Source organism: Microcaecilia unicolor, chromosome 1 (genome assembly GCF_901765095.1).
Source record: "Microcaecilia unicolor chromosome 1, aMicUni1.1, whole genome shotgun sequence".
NCBI lineage: Eukaryota > Metazoa > Chordata > Amphibia > Gymnophiona > Siphonopidae > Microcaecilia > Microcaecilia unicolor.
The window spans coordinates 743868964-743884049 of record NC_044031.1 but is presented as its reverse complement, the minus strand read 5'-3'; the positions used below and the strand labels follow the sequence as shown (position 1 = coordinate 743884049).

The 15086-nt window shown below is 43.1% G+C and overlaps 1 protein-coding gene across 1 annotated transcript in view; it reads left to right on the top strand.

Annotated features, from left to right (window-relative positions):
- Window positions 1–15086, top strand: part of AGBL1 (ATP/GTP binding protein like 1) — a 1046841-nt gene that overhangs the window by 694517 nt on the left and 337238 nt on the right. The window contains exon 28 of the mRNA XM_030192481.1: window positions 53–229. Coding sequence (XP_030048341.1) covers window positions 53–229 — 177 coding nt within the window. The remainder of the gene's footprint in view (window positions 1–52; window positions 230–15086) is intronic.

Genomic DNA, 15086 nt, shown 5'->3' with positions numbered 1-15086 from the left:
CCTATATATGCACATTCCCTTAATCTTTTCAATATTTCATTTATCACTATAGGTCCTTCCAAAAATTTTGGATAAAGTTGCCCCTGCTTTCTCTATGAGCAGCAGCAGTTTTCTAGTCGAAAAGTCACGGGAGTCAACAGCACGGGTAGTCGTTTGGCGGGAGATTGGTGTATTAAGAAGTTACACAATGGAAAGTACCTATGGGAGCTGTACCCAGGGGATTTATAAAGTGAGTAAACCTGTGCAAAATGCTTCATTTCCTTTCTTCAGCAGAGATAAAGACCATCAAGTAATATGGAAGCAAATGGTAAATGCTGTGGACATGTGTTTTATCAAACTACCGTAAAAGAGTTCAATAATAGTATATTTTCCTCTTTAGAGTCAGTTTCCGATGATTTGTGTTTTCTTGGCGTCTCTTATATTGTGGACTGTCCACCCGATATTTTAAATGGTTTGACTACCGAAACGGCACTTAAACGGCTATCCAGTGACATTCAACGTTGAATTCTGGCTGCCGTATCTCAAAAGAGATAGAGAAGAATTAGAAAAGGTTCAGAGCAGAGCAACCAAAATGTTAAAGGGGATGGAACTCCTCCCATATGAGGAAAGGCTAAAGAGGTTAGGGATCTTCAGTTTGGAAAGGAGATTGTTAATGGGGTTATGACTGAGATCTACAAAACCCTGAGTTGGGTAGAATGGGTAAAAGTGAAACAATTTTTCACACTTTCGAAAAGTACAAAGACCAGGGGAGACTCAATGAAATTACATGGAAATACTTTTAAAACAAATAGGAGGAAATTTTTTTTTTCACTCAAAGAATAGTTAAGCTCTGGAACTTGCTTCGGGAGGATGTGGCAACAGTGGTTAGTGCATCCGGGTTTAAAAAAGGTTTGGACAAGTTCCTGGAGGAAAAGTCCATAGTTTGTTATTGAGATGGACATGAGGAAGCCACTGCTTGCCCTGGAATTGGTAGCATGGAATATTGTTACTATTTGAGTTTCTGCCAGGTACTTGTGATCTGGATTGGCCACTGTTGGACGCAGGATATTGGGCTAGATGGACCATCGGTCTGACCCAGTATTGCTGTTCTTATGTTATCTGGTGCAGAATATCACCAGATAGCAACTTAAAGATAGTTGGTTATCCAACTCATTTTCGAAAGAAATCCCCGGCCATCTTCCGACACAAATATTTTCTACCACGTGTTTTGGGCATGCACCAAAAATGGAATTACTACCTGGGGTATGCTGTAGCTGAATAGTAGCGTCAATTTGACATATGTTGGAAATACGTAGGTGCCTATGCACCTTAGTAAAAGGGCCCCCAAGTATCTAAAAGAAGAAACTGGGACAATTTGCCTACCAAAAAAGTGTTGGAATCAAAGTAGGTGAAGGTAGAGAGCCTGAAATCCAGCTAGCAATTGTTTTGTCCGAGTTAAGAATAAGACGATGAAGTTGAAGCCATTGGGCGACTTCATGGAGACAGCCTGGAAGCGGCAGTAAATCAATGGAATAGGGCTTTGTATAGTGTATCAATAAGAAATCGTCCGCATATAAATATGAACTAATGCCAAATGACTGGATGAGCAAGTCTAATGGACTAACATATAGATTGAAAAGAGGCGATTATTTCCTGGAAGGTCACTTTAGTAAATATAGATATTTTGAAAATGAGGTTAAATAGAGGTTATGAGTAATGCAGAATTGGTTAGCATGATGTTTAGAAGAAATTGGAGAACAAATCACTTATAGTTACTTCCAGTAAATGAGAACATGCATCATTGGCTACGTTACTATGAAATTATATTGTGCTATTAATGAAATTACAAAGGGTGGGTGTAGCAGTTTAGAATAGCCTGTCAATAGAAAGTTCCATCAGTGATAAGCTAATGAAGATGTAAATTAATCTGATAAAAATACCCAGTCTACCTTGAAGATTTATTTCAACATTTTTAATTTAATAGACATGCCACATTTTGAACCTTATAGTTTTTTTCCCCCTTCAATATAGTTGAGTAACTCATTATAATCTCAGACAGTTAGTTAGAGGTCTTTGAGTGAGTTTTACATTTGAGGTTGCCGGGAGAGGAACTCTTTTAAATAACATTTTTCTTTCTGTAATATAATGAGTGCACGGAGCTATGAAGTAATATAGAAATTTCCATTGAGACCATGTTGAAAATAATTTAGCCAAGTTGGAAACTGAGTCCCTGCTGTCACCAGATATGATTCTTGAATGGTCATCTGCCAATTTGTAGAACTGAGAAGCTGATTAAATCGTACAGAATGTCTGTGAATTGCAGTTTATACTTTAAAGTGTGTATTCCCTAACAACTTTTGGAATGCTTAGGCCTAACTCCATTATGCTTTCTGTGGAGAGAGTCCTTGGGGGACATTTGACTGCTACTTTGTAAAGCTAGAGAGTGATTTGGGAAGTGGGAACAGGTGAGGGCTAAATTTGCCAGTTTTCTCAACAGAAATGCATGAGGCTATGTGGAGGCTAGGTGTGTCTCTTCTCCCCCATCGCCATGTGCAATTTTGAAATGGATGGATCAACTTCCATTAAGAGAGCCTTTATGTGGTATACTTGGATTTCAGCAAAGCCTTTGACATGGTTCCGCCCGGGCGACTGATAAATAAATTGAGTGCCCTCGGTATGGGACCTAGAGTAACTGATTGGGTTAAAAATTGGTTGAATGGAAGGAGACAGAGGGTAGTGGTAAATGGAGTGTGCTCTGAAGAAAAGGATGTCATCAGTGGAGTACCGCAGGGATCGGTCCTAGGGCCAGCTCTTTTTAACGTCTTTGTGATTGATATTGCGGAAGGGTTGCCTGGTAAGGTTTGTCTCTTTGCAGATGATACTAAACTCTGCAACAGGGTGGACACCCTAGAGGGCATGAATGACATGAGGAAGGACCTAGCGAAGCTGGAGGAATGGACCGATGTTTGGCAACTAAAGTTTAATCCCAAAAAATGCAGGGTCATGCATTTGGGTCGCAAGAATTTGAGGGACCGGTACAGTATAGGGGGTGAAGAGCTTCAGTGCACGAAGGAAGAGCGTGACTTGGGGGGTGATTGTGTCTGATGACCTTAAAGCTTCGCTTGAGTGCATAAAGAGAGGCATGACCAGCAGGGAAAACGAGGTGATAGTACCATTGCATAAGTCTCTAGTGAAGCTCCATTTGGAGTACTGCGTGCAGTTCTGGAGACCGCACCTATGGAAAGATATAAACAGGATGGAGTCGGTCCAGAGGGCGGCTACGAAATTAGTAAGTGGTCTTGAACGCAAAAATTATAGGGACAGGCTTATGAACCTCAACATGTATACGCTGGAAGAGAGGAGGGAGAGAGGAGACATGATAGAAATGTTTAAATATCTCAAGGGCATTTATGTACAGGAAGAGAGCTTTTTTCAAATGAAGGAGAGCTCTGGAATGAGGGGGCATATGACAAAGTTAAGAGGGAATAGGCTTAGGAGTAACCTAAGGAAGTACTATTTCAAAGAAAGGGTGGTGGAGGCATGGAATGGCCTTCCGGTGGAGGTTGTGGAGTCGAGGACTGTTCCGGAATTTAAAAAGGCATGGATAAGCATGTGGGATCGCTTAGGAAAAGGAAGAGTTAGGGGTTACAGAGGATGGGCAGACTGGATGGGTCATATGGCCTTTATCTGCCGTCATGTTTCTCTGTTTCTCTGTTTTTGGTGGTAGCACCGACTCTATGAAATAATTTATTTCCTGAATTTTATGGCCTAATTGAGGGGTCCTTTTGTGGGTGTTCGAGAGTAAAAAAGAGAGGGTTCCAAGTGCACCAAAAACCAAAGCAAGCAAAACAGCACAAATGGGCCTCCAAGAACAGGACAAGAGAAAACTTTATTGCAAAGACCTGACACGGGCTTCAAGAGTTTGGTCAGTTTTTCCGGACAATGCTCTCGGCACTTCAGGATTGAGAGATTTTGCACTGTGCCCAAAAGCACTTTTAATCCCAGACTTCAGGTGGGGGTTTTTTTTCTAAGTTTGCTAAAGCAGAGTTACTCCGTTTTAATGAAGCGTTTTACTGCGTTTAGTCCGCTGCAGAAAATGGGGTCCTGTGCTAGCGGTGGTGGCCATTTTTGCTGCATGCCAGGACCCCTGTTATCGGAGCAGGTAAAAATGGCCCAAAATGAAATGGCCGTGCGGTAAGTTCGCACTTGCCATGTGGCCATTTTGGGGAGAGCACTTACTGCCACCCGTTGAGGTGGCGGTAAGAACTCCCATGCTAACCTGGCGGTAACCAGACAGCAAGGCGCTACCCAATTACCGCAAGGTATCCCCCTGCAAAAATATTTTTTAAAATAATTCCACTAGCGCTAGAAATGTCACACTCTGGGGGTGGAACTATCACCAGTGACCATGTTAGACCAGTGGTTGTTCTGGTTTACCACTCAGCAAGCCCACAGTGGGCTTACCGCTGCTTAGTAAAAAGGGCCCCTGATTTTGTTACTTTTCTTAAGCACTTAGGGGTAGATTTTGTAAATGGCATCCACAGGTGCCAGGATAATTTGCGCTAAGCGTGACTTCTGTATAGGCTTCTTCAATGCTGAGCTCCCTTTATAGAATGCTGGTGCTACATGCACTTCTAACCCAGGGGCGTAGCCAGACTTTGGCGGGAGGGGGTCCAGAGCCCGAGATGAGGGGGCACATTTTAGCCCCCCCGGCACCGCTGACCCCCTGCCATTACCGACCCACCCCCCGCCGCCGCCACCAACTTTGACCCCCCCGCCGACGACTCTCTCGACCCCCCCTGCCGACGCCGTCACCTACTTTTGCTGGCGGACCCCAATCCCCGCCAGCCGAGGTCCTCTTCTTCCGGCTCAAGGCTTCGTTCTGTTTCTGTGAGTCTGACGTCCTGCACGTACAACGTGCAGGACGTCAGACTCACAGAAACAGAACGAAGCCTTGCAGATCAGCCAGCGAGGTCTTCTTCTTCCGGCGCAAGGCTTCGTTCTGTTTCTGTGAGTCTGACGTCCTATATGTACAATGTGCAGGACGTCAGAAACAGAATGAAGCCTTCGGAGGAAGAAGAGGACCTCCTCGGCTGGTGGGGATTGGGGTCCCCCGCCAGCAAAGGTAGCCCACGGTGACAGTGGGGGAGGGTTGGCGGCGGGAGGGGGGTCGAGAGGGTCATCGGCAGGGGGGTCCAGGTCCCCGTGGCCCCACGTAGCTATGCCACTGTTCTAACCTAGCTTTGGGCGTGAGCATTTACACCTGCCAAAGGCTACTGTAAATACTCGTGCCGAACTACTGTCATTTAGGCGGGCTCATCCAAGTATTCTATAACTGCGTGCCTAAATCCTGGGAATGCCTTGACCCACCCATGCCCCTCCCATGATCACACCCACTTTGGAGTTGTGTACTAAGGAATTTAGATACGCATGTTATAGAATAGGGCAAAGGGCAGATCCACCTGTAACTCCTAATTACTAATAATTAGGTGCTTATTAACTCCAGTAATGGATTATTAGTGCCTAATTGACTAATTACCTTACTTGTGAATCTGGGATCTGTGCTCAAAATTAGGCGACCTATACAGAATCAGGGGTTTACAGACTCATTTGTTTAAATGGGCATCTCTGACTGTTCCTGATATATGGTTACGCTTTATTAGGACAATTATATAAACTAGGTGCTAACATTTACACATAGGCTATGCAGTGGCGTAGCTACAGGTGGGCCTGGGTGGGCACAGGCCCACCAATTCTTGGATCAGGCCCACCCAAGACAATTCAGCAGAGGCCGCCTTGCTCCCCTCAAGGGTCCCCTATATCTCCACTTTTGTTCAATCTGATGATAGCTTCACTAGGTCAAAGGCATTACAATGTTTAACCCTTTGGAGGGGGAGCTTTTGGGTGTAGTCTCCTGTATTAATAAGGGTTAATAAATATTAGAAGATTGGGCAGCAACCTTTAAGTTAAAGCTAAATATGGAGAAAACTAAGTTTAGCTCTCCTTTTAATCCCATTAATGAGGATGTTATAAATGTTGATGGTATAACACTCCCTCTGGAGACTAAATTGAAAATATTAGGTGTGGTTTTTGATCCATACCTTACATTTGAACATCAGGCTCAGGAGGCAGCAGGTAGAATTTTTTTGAAGTACTTTGGAAATTGAGACAAATAAGATCTAATTTTTCTACAGAAATGTTTAGATTGATAGCCCAGACTTTGGTACTGTGCCAGATAGACTATTGTAACAAGGAGGCGCATAATCGAACGGGGGCGGCCATCGCCAAGGCTGGCCCCGTAAAGCGGCGTCCTGACCATATTATCAAAACAAGATGGCCGGCCATCTTTCGTTTCAATAATATGGTCGGAGCCGGCCAAATCTCAACATTTGGGCTGGCTTTAGAGATGGCCGGCATTGGTTTTCAGCGATAAAGGAAACTAATGGCAGCCATCTCAAACCCGGCCAAATCCAAGGCATTTGGTCGTGGGAGGAGCCAGCATTTGTAGTGCACTGATCCCCCTCACGTGCCAGGACATCAACCGGGCACCCTAGGGGGCACTGCAGTGGACTTCAAAAATTGCTCCCAGGTGCATACCTCCTTTACCTTGTGTGCTGAGCCCCCCCACATCCCCCCCAAAACCCACTACCCACAACTGTACAACAGTACCATAGCCCTTAAAGGGTAAAGGGGGGCACCCATTTACCACCACAAGTGTAACAGGTAGGTGGGGGATGGGCCTGGGTCCACCTGCCTGAAGTGCACTGCACCCAATAAAAACTGTTCCAGGGACCTGCACACTGCTGTCATGGAGCTGGGTATGACATTTGAGGCTGGCATAGAGGCTGGCAAAAAATGTTTTAAAAAATGTTTTTTTTTGGGTGGGAGGGGGTTGGTGACCACTGGAGGAGTGAGGGCAGGTGATCCCCTATTCCCTCTGGTGGTCATCTGGTCAGTTGGGGTACTTTTTTGAGACTTGGTCGGTCCTAAAAATAAATGGACCAAGCGAAGCCGGCCAAGTGCTCGTCAGAGCCGGCCTTCTTTTTTCCATTATCAGCCGAAGCCGGCCATCTCGTAACCACGCCCCGTCCCGCTTTCCGTACCCTGCCGAAACACCCCCTTTAACTTTGGCCGGCCGTGCGACGGAATGCAGTTGAAGCTGGCCAAAATCGGCTTTCGATTATACCGATTTGGCCGGGTTCAGGAGATGGCCGGCCATCTCCCGATTTGTGTTGGAAGATGGCCGGCCTTCTCCTTCGAAAATAAGCAGGATAGTCTACATGGGCCGTAAAGAGAAGATAATTAAGAAAATTCAGACTCTGTTAAATACAACAGCTCGTCTGGCACTGCTGCCCGGTAACTGCTGGGTTAGTGCTGGAGCCCTTACTGCCACCTCTATGGGTGACGGTAAGCCCCCCCCCCTCCCGAAATGGTCGCACTGCCATTTCTTTCAACAAAAAAAAAGACCTATTTTTTACCAGCAGCTTGGTAAAAGGGGCTCTATGTTTCTCAGCCAGTGATGAGGACTGAATATTCACAAAAGGGATGGCATGGCTGCTCAAGAGTTTCACAAATGTGCTAATTCAACCATGGTTCTGTGCTCTACTGTGTGCCTGATAAGTGCTGCCTAATTGAAAAAAATGTGCAGAAGTGATGTCTGCAGAGCGAATCTTTTGTCTGGATTTTAACATGTCCTCTCTTATCCCGAGCAGACAAAGCACAGCATAATTTACAGACAGACAAGTCAATTTGTAAGAAATAAGATTTCCTTTGCATGTTCTTTTGTAATTCATGACTTTTAAATGGTTGGAGCGTCAGAAGAATAACATAGAACTGCTACTTATCACTTCTCTAGCACCACTTGCTTCGCCATCACACATGAAACAGTCCCTGCTCTGTAGAGCTTAAAGCTGCAGGTAGTGGGGATGCTGTCCGAGCTGAAAGGAGCCATAAGCCAACAGATTTTTCTGCAAGAAAAGTAAATAACAGCAAGAGAAAAAGAAAACCAATATTCTTCTCCAAAAAAGAGGTTAACAAAATGAAGTCAAAAGAAGTAGTGTTTATGAAATACAGAAAAAAAAAAAAAGCAAGAAGCAGACTGCAGAAAAGAATATTGGAAAAAAACTCAAAGAGACGGGAAGGCGGTAGAACTAGAGGATGTGAATTGAGGTTGAAGGGGGGCAGACTCAGGAGTAATGTCAGGAAGTATATTTTCACGGAGAGATTGGTGGATACGTGGAATGCCCTCCCGCGGGAGGTGGTGGAGATGAAAACGGTAATGGAATTCAATCATGCATGAGATAAACACAAAGGAATCCTGTTTAGATGGAATGGATCCACTGAATCTTAGCGGAGATTGGGTGGCAACGCTGGTAATTGGGAAGCAAAACCAGTGCTGGGCAGACTTCTACGGTCTATGCCCTGATCATGACTGAATAGATAGGGATGGGCTGGAGTGTAAATTTTAAGGGGCTTTGACATTAGCTTCAGAACTTTTAGTACATGAAGAGTGCTGGGCAGACTTCTACGGTCTGTGTCCTGAAAATGGCAAGGACAAAACAAATTCGGGTATACATATAAAGTATTGCATATCATATAAAATGAGTTTATCTTGTTGGGCAGACTGGATGGACCGTACAGGTCTTTATCTGCCATCATTTACTATGTTACTCTTTGGGGTTCTACATGGAATGATGCTACTAATTGGGATTCCGGAATCTTGTAACTCTTTAGGATTCCAGAATCTTCAGAATTTTTAGTACAAGAAGAGTGCTGGGCAGAATTCTATGGTCTGTGCCCTGAGAACGGCAAGGACAAATCAAACTCAGGTATATACATATAAAGCATCACATACCATGTAAAATGAGTTTATTTTGTTGGGCAGATTGGATGGACAGTACGGGTCTTTATCTGCCATCATTTAATATGTTACTAACAGGCTCATTTTCAAAAGAGAAAAATGTCCAAAAAGTGACATAAGTCTGCATTTGGACATTTTTCTCACAAAAACATCCAAATCAGTATTTTCGAAAACTCTTTTTAGACATTTTTCTCTGAAGTCCGTCAGAAGGACGTCTAAATCTCAACAGGGTGTGCCAGGGGGCTGTTCAAGGCAAGACTTGGGCATTCCTAAGACTTAGACGTTTTTCAGCCATAATGGAACAAAACAAAATTTTCCAGGACTAAAACTTAGATGTCTTGAGCAGACCTGTTTTTTATAACGAATAGCTGCCACTATCACAGGATCAAAGTCCTCTGCACTAACCACTAGGCTACACTTTCACGCCACACAAAAAGGTGCCCTTACTCCCCCAGTGGTCACTAACCTCCTCCCACCTCATTGTTATAGAATACGCCTTGATTTTTGGCAGGGATCTCTAGGAACCATATATAGAATCTAGCCCATAGTGGTTAGTTTAGATTTCTATTCTTGTTTTGGGCATCTGAAAACTGGTATTTAGATGTCTATATTGCTTGGACATCAACCTCTAGCAGTGATCTCATGGTGCTACCACTAGGGCTCGAGATGCTATATAAAGGCAGCTTGACCTCTAGTACAGTGATACCTCGGTTTTCGTTGATAATCCGTCCGAAAACAATCAATGAAAACCGAAACAGACGAAAACTGAGGCAATTATTTCCACAAGAATCAATGTAAATCCAATTAATTCGTTCTAGACACTCCAAAATACATACCAAAACCACATTTTATAGAGAATAAATATAGTCCCATGATGGCGCTAAAGGGAAAGGGTTAACTTATTAGCAAGGGAAACACTTAAAAGGGAAAATGAGATTTGAGCACATGTGATTTTATCTTGCGTGTGTTGCGTTATACGCGCGGGGTGATGCTCACACAATGAGAAACAACACCAGAAAGAGCAAATCGCGTGGGTTATCCTTTGTTTTCGCAAAATTGGCAGTGAAAACCGAGGCAACCAATGAAATCCGAGACAAATTTTTCACTGAAAAAATCAACGAAAACCGAAACCGACGATAACTGAAGTCAACGAAAACCGAGGTTTCACTGTAGTTGTACCACTACTGCTAGGGTTTGCTAGGCAGGTATGACTAGGGATCATACCTGCACTGACCCCCATTAGACAGTAAAAATTACTAAAGGAAGGCCATGGGAGTGGGGATGGTTTGGGTAATTGGTGGGGCTTTAGATCAGGGGGCATTGAGAAGGGTGGTTGTATTTGAGTGGTGTCATTTGGAGAGGGCATCAGGAGGGATCTTTTTATTCATGGATCACTGTGCACTTCTTTGAATTACATTTTAACCGACAAATCACTTCTCATGTTGTCCACTTCCTCTGGGGTGTCCACCCCACTGCAAATCTTCATGTCATCTGCAAAAAATGGCAAACGTTTCTTTCTAAATGAACTTGCATTTTTCCCCAATAACACATTTTAATAAATAAAAAACCCTGGCCAAGGTTTTGGCAAAACAATCATTTTCTCTCTCTCACTGAGCTGCTTTTACAATTTTTTTCACCTAAGATCGTGATTGTATTGTAAATGGCAATTAGGTCGAGCAGTAACCAAACACACAGTTGACCATTTTATACAACATTTTCAAAGTCGAGGAAAAAATTCCAGAAATGATTTAGAGTCAGGACAAATTGTTTATCTACTAAGTGTTTTGACCTTTCAGTTTAATTTTTCTCCAGCTGTTCATTTTTACCTGTTTGGTTATTTTATATATATTTTTTGGGGCCATTATGTGCATGGATTCTCTACCAGCAGAAGTGGCAGAGTGAATCCATGCACATAATTGCCAAACGAAAAATTATCCTCAGGATCTGATGAGGTTTTTTATTTTAGAGAAACACCGAAAAAAAAAAATCATAACGGCAAAAGAGAAAGACCTCGCAACAGAGGTCATAGTAACATAGTAGATGACGGCAGAAAAAGACCTGCACGGTCCACCCAGTTTGCCCAACAAGATAAACTCACATGTGCCATTTTTTGTGTATACCTTACCTTGATTTGTACCTGTCTTTTTCAGGGCACACACCAGAGCGGAGGAGTGGCTAGTGGTTAGGGTGGTGAACTTTGGTCCTGGGGAACTGAGGAACTGAGTTTGATTCCCACTTCAGGCACAGGCAGCTCCTTGTGACTCTTGGCAAGTCACTTAACCCTCCATTGCCCCATGTAAGCCGCATTGAGCCTGCCATGAGTGGGAAAGCGCGGGGTAGAAATGTAACAAAAATAAAATAGATACTATTGGAGATTCTACATGGAATGTTGCTACTATTGGAGATTCTACATGGAATGTTGCTATTCCACTAGCAACATTCCATGTAGAAGGCTGCGCAGGCTTCTGTTTCTGTGAGTCTGACGTCCTGCACGTACGTGCAGGACGTCAGACTCACAGAAGCAGAAGCCTGCGCGGCCACATTGGTGATCTGCAAGGGCCGACTTCTACATGGAATGTTGCTAGTGGAATAGCAACATTCCATGTAGAATCTCAACTAGGAGCAACAGTGGAGGAGTGGCCTAGTGGTTAGGGTGGTGGACTTTGGTCCTGAGGAACTGAGTTTGATTCCCACTTCAGGCACAGGCAGCTCCTTGTGACTCTGGGCAAGTCACTTAACCCTCCATTGCCCCATGTAAGCCGCATTGAGCCTGCCATGAGTGGGAAAGCGTGGGGTACAAATGTAACAAAAAAATTAAAAAAATAAGTCTGCCCAGCACTATCCACCTCCGCCGTTCTCCAATCCCGTGGAACCTCAACAGTGTTTCAATAAAAGATCACTGAAAGAATAGAACAAGTTGGAAAAGGATCAGTGGTGATTAACATATCTAGTTATTAATGAACTACAACAGAAATGGAATTGTTAAGTAAGGGTCTTTCTTATGTTCCTGTTAAACCCCTAGAGCCTTTTCATATTCGCATTGATTTAGAGCGATTTTTCAGGATTCATCACTTAAAGAAATGTTTTCTTCATTATTCATTTGACAATGAAAGAGATTCTCAGGTACATAATAAATCCACTTGGGTTCCATCTACCTCGTTAAGTGTGAATGTGAAGGTATATAAGGAAATGATATTAAAAGAAAGTGGATGTTTATTTGCAGAAGATTATACATCATCGTCAGAATCTGACTAAGGAGGAGAGTATAGCCCTGAAGACTCTGCATTATAAATCAGAAATCTGGATATGCAAAGCTGATAAAGGAGAGGCCATAGTTGTCTTGGGCACACAGATGTACGATAAGGAAGTTTACAGGCAACTAGCGATAGAAACAGAATATATGAAACTGCACTTTGACCCTACTGACATTTTGAAAAATGAGACTAGAAAACTCACCACAGGGCCTTTGAATAGTGGAATTTTGACTAGAGCAAAATTCTAGTATTTGAATAGAAACAATCCAGCTGTTTACCCACTTCTCAATACAGAAGTCTTTGCCATATTATCGCTAATTTTCTGTTCTTTCAATGTCATATGGTTGTCTTAGGGGCCCTTTAACTAAGCCGCAGTAGATACTAACTCATGCATACCGTGCACCAAAAAGCACTGCCAAGGGACACACTGAGGTATCCTGCGGTAGTGTGCTGATCAGCTCACACCCCATGCTAAAATATAGTTTTTATTTTTTGGCATGGGAGGTGTGTCTATGGGTGGAGAGTAGGCGTGCCCTGCGCTAATCGTGTCTGATTAACCGTTCCCGCCTAGTAAATAGGTGGCTGTAAGGGCTCCCATGGTAATAGCATTAGAGGAAATTATACAAATGCAGCCATTTTCCTGCCATACTGAGGGGCTCTTTTACTAAGCTGTGTAGGCACCTACGCACACCCAACACGCGTTACCACCCAGCTGCCATGTGGTAAGTTTGTTTTTGGCGTGCGTCCACTCCACGCGCTGGAAAATCATTTTTCTTTTTCTGGCGCGTGGCAGAAACCGGGCGGAAATCGTCATTCTACATGCATAGACGATTACTGCACAGTTAACGCATGAGAACTTACTGCTAAGTCAATGACTGGCGCACCTTAGTAAAAGGGTCCCTAGAAGTAACCACAGCACAAGGTAAACCCATGCGCTACAAACAACACTGGTCACTTTTTTAAAAAAAATAATTTATTTATAATTTTTCATTTTACAAGGATCACTTGCAAACAGTAATACAGAGATGACTGTACATTAATACAGTATTAGAAGAAAACAATCTCAACTAGATAAATAGATTATATACAATCTTTCTCTTTCTTAGACCACAAAATAGGGAGAGTGAAACAAGACAAGGAGATCAATTAAACAACAGTAAACCAAGAAAACGTGGTATTAACCTGATTATCCCCAGTTATTATTTATCTGAATCATTATTCCATGTTGATCATCTGGTTGGCTTCTTCAAACCCAAGACGGTGTATAGTCAATTAATTTCATTGGAAACATACTTATTGTCCAATATTAGTGGAAATAATACACCTGATTTCATTTTCCCCCTTTTAAAACCAGAAATTATTTAACAATACAAACACTTGAATCTACTGGTCACTTTTTAGTGTGACTTAGTAAAAGGGCCCCTTAATTTCTAGTTCTAAGGAAAGGAACGCCTTCATTCATTGTACTGAAGCTTGCTGAATATGTGTATCACATTCCTCATTGCTCTTCTCTCATCCACTGAGTAGACAGATATTAAGCTCCTTAATCATTTGAAATGCAAGCCCTGTACTAGTTTTACCGCCGTCACTTGATCCTAATCTAGATCAAAGGATCATCTTAATGAGCTCCTAACTACCTGGAATAATAAGGAAATAAATATCTCATGTAGTTAATGAATTACTGCTAAGAGGATCAATTTACTAGATATAACGTAATTTATTAATGATTGCTATTCCACATAAAGTGCAATATTTAGGAAAAATTATGACAACAAATGCTGTTTGCATGCTCTGAAATATCAATCTCAGAAGACATTAAAAAGAATTTGAGAAGGATTTATGAAGGGAGCAGAAACAGTGAAACATTGCTTTTCAAGGAAAGGGTCTTGGAATCATTGTTTGAAAAAATGCTTTTATGTTGATTAAGAATGCAGATAGCTCTCCTATGATCTAAAATTAGCAAAACAAACCTAACAAATAGAACAAAGAAGGGGTAAAATCTCTATAAAAAGGATTGGATTATTCGAACATGCGATGTCCTCATTTTAAGGGATCTTTCTACTAACCTGCTGTAAGCAGTAACGTGTGCTTGCCACAGCTAAAAATGTCTTACTGTGAGGTGCGGAAGTACGAGCAAAAGAACAATGCCCTCGCAGACTTGAGGATACAGAAAAAACAGCAAAGATGACTCAAAAATAATACAAAAACATAGTAACATAGTAGATGACGGCAGAAAAAGACCTGCACGGTCCATCCAGTCTGCCCAACAAGACAAACATAAGTGTAAACCTTACCTTGATTTGTACCTGCCTTTTTCAGGGCACAGACCGTACAAGTCTGCGCAGCAGTACTTCCCGCCTCCCAACCACCAGTCCCGCCTCCCATCACCGGCTCTGGCACAGACCGTACAAGTCTGCCCTCCACTATCCTCGCCTCCCAACCCCTCTTCCCCCCACCTGCTCCGCCACCCAATTTCGGCTAAGCTTCTGAGGATCCATTCCTTCTGCACAGGATTCCTTTATGCATATCCCACGCATGTTTGAATTCCGTTACCGTTTTCATCTCCACCACCTCCCGCGGGAGGGCATTCCAAGCATCCACCACCCTCTCTGTGAAAAAATACTTCCTGACATCTTTCCTGAGGCTGCCCCCCTTCAATCTCATTTCTTGTCCTCTCGTTCTACCGCCTTCCCATCTAAAAGTTTTATTGTCCAAAATCAAGACTCGACAAGGCCGTGTTTCAGCCTACCTGGCCTGCCTCAGGAGTCTTCTGGAGTGGTCTATGCAATCTCAAAGAACTGGTCCTGATTGATGTACTGTAGAATGTATCCTTCACTAGTTTAAATCTTGGTGGGAAATACTGCACGCCAGGGAAAACTCAAACTATGCTTTCCAAAAATCACTGTCTAGACAACGGATGATATGCGATTTGTCTTGACAGTGATTTTGGAAAGTACAGTTTGAGTTTTTTCTGGCATGCAGTATTTCCCATC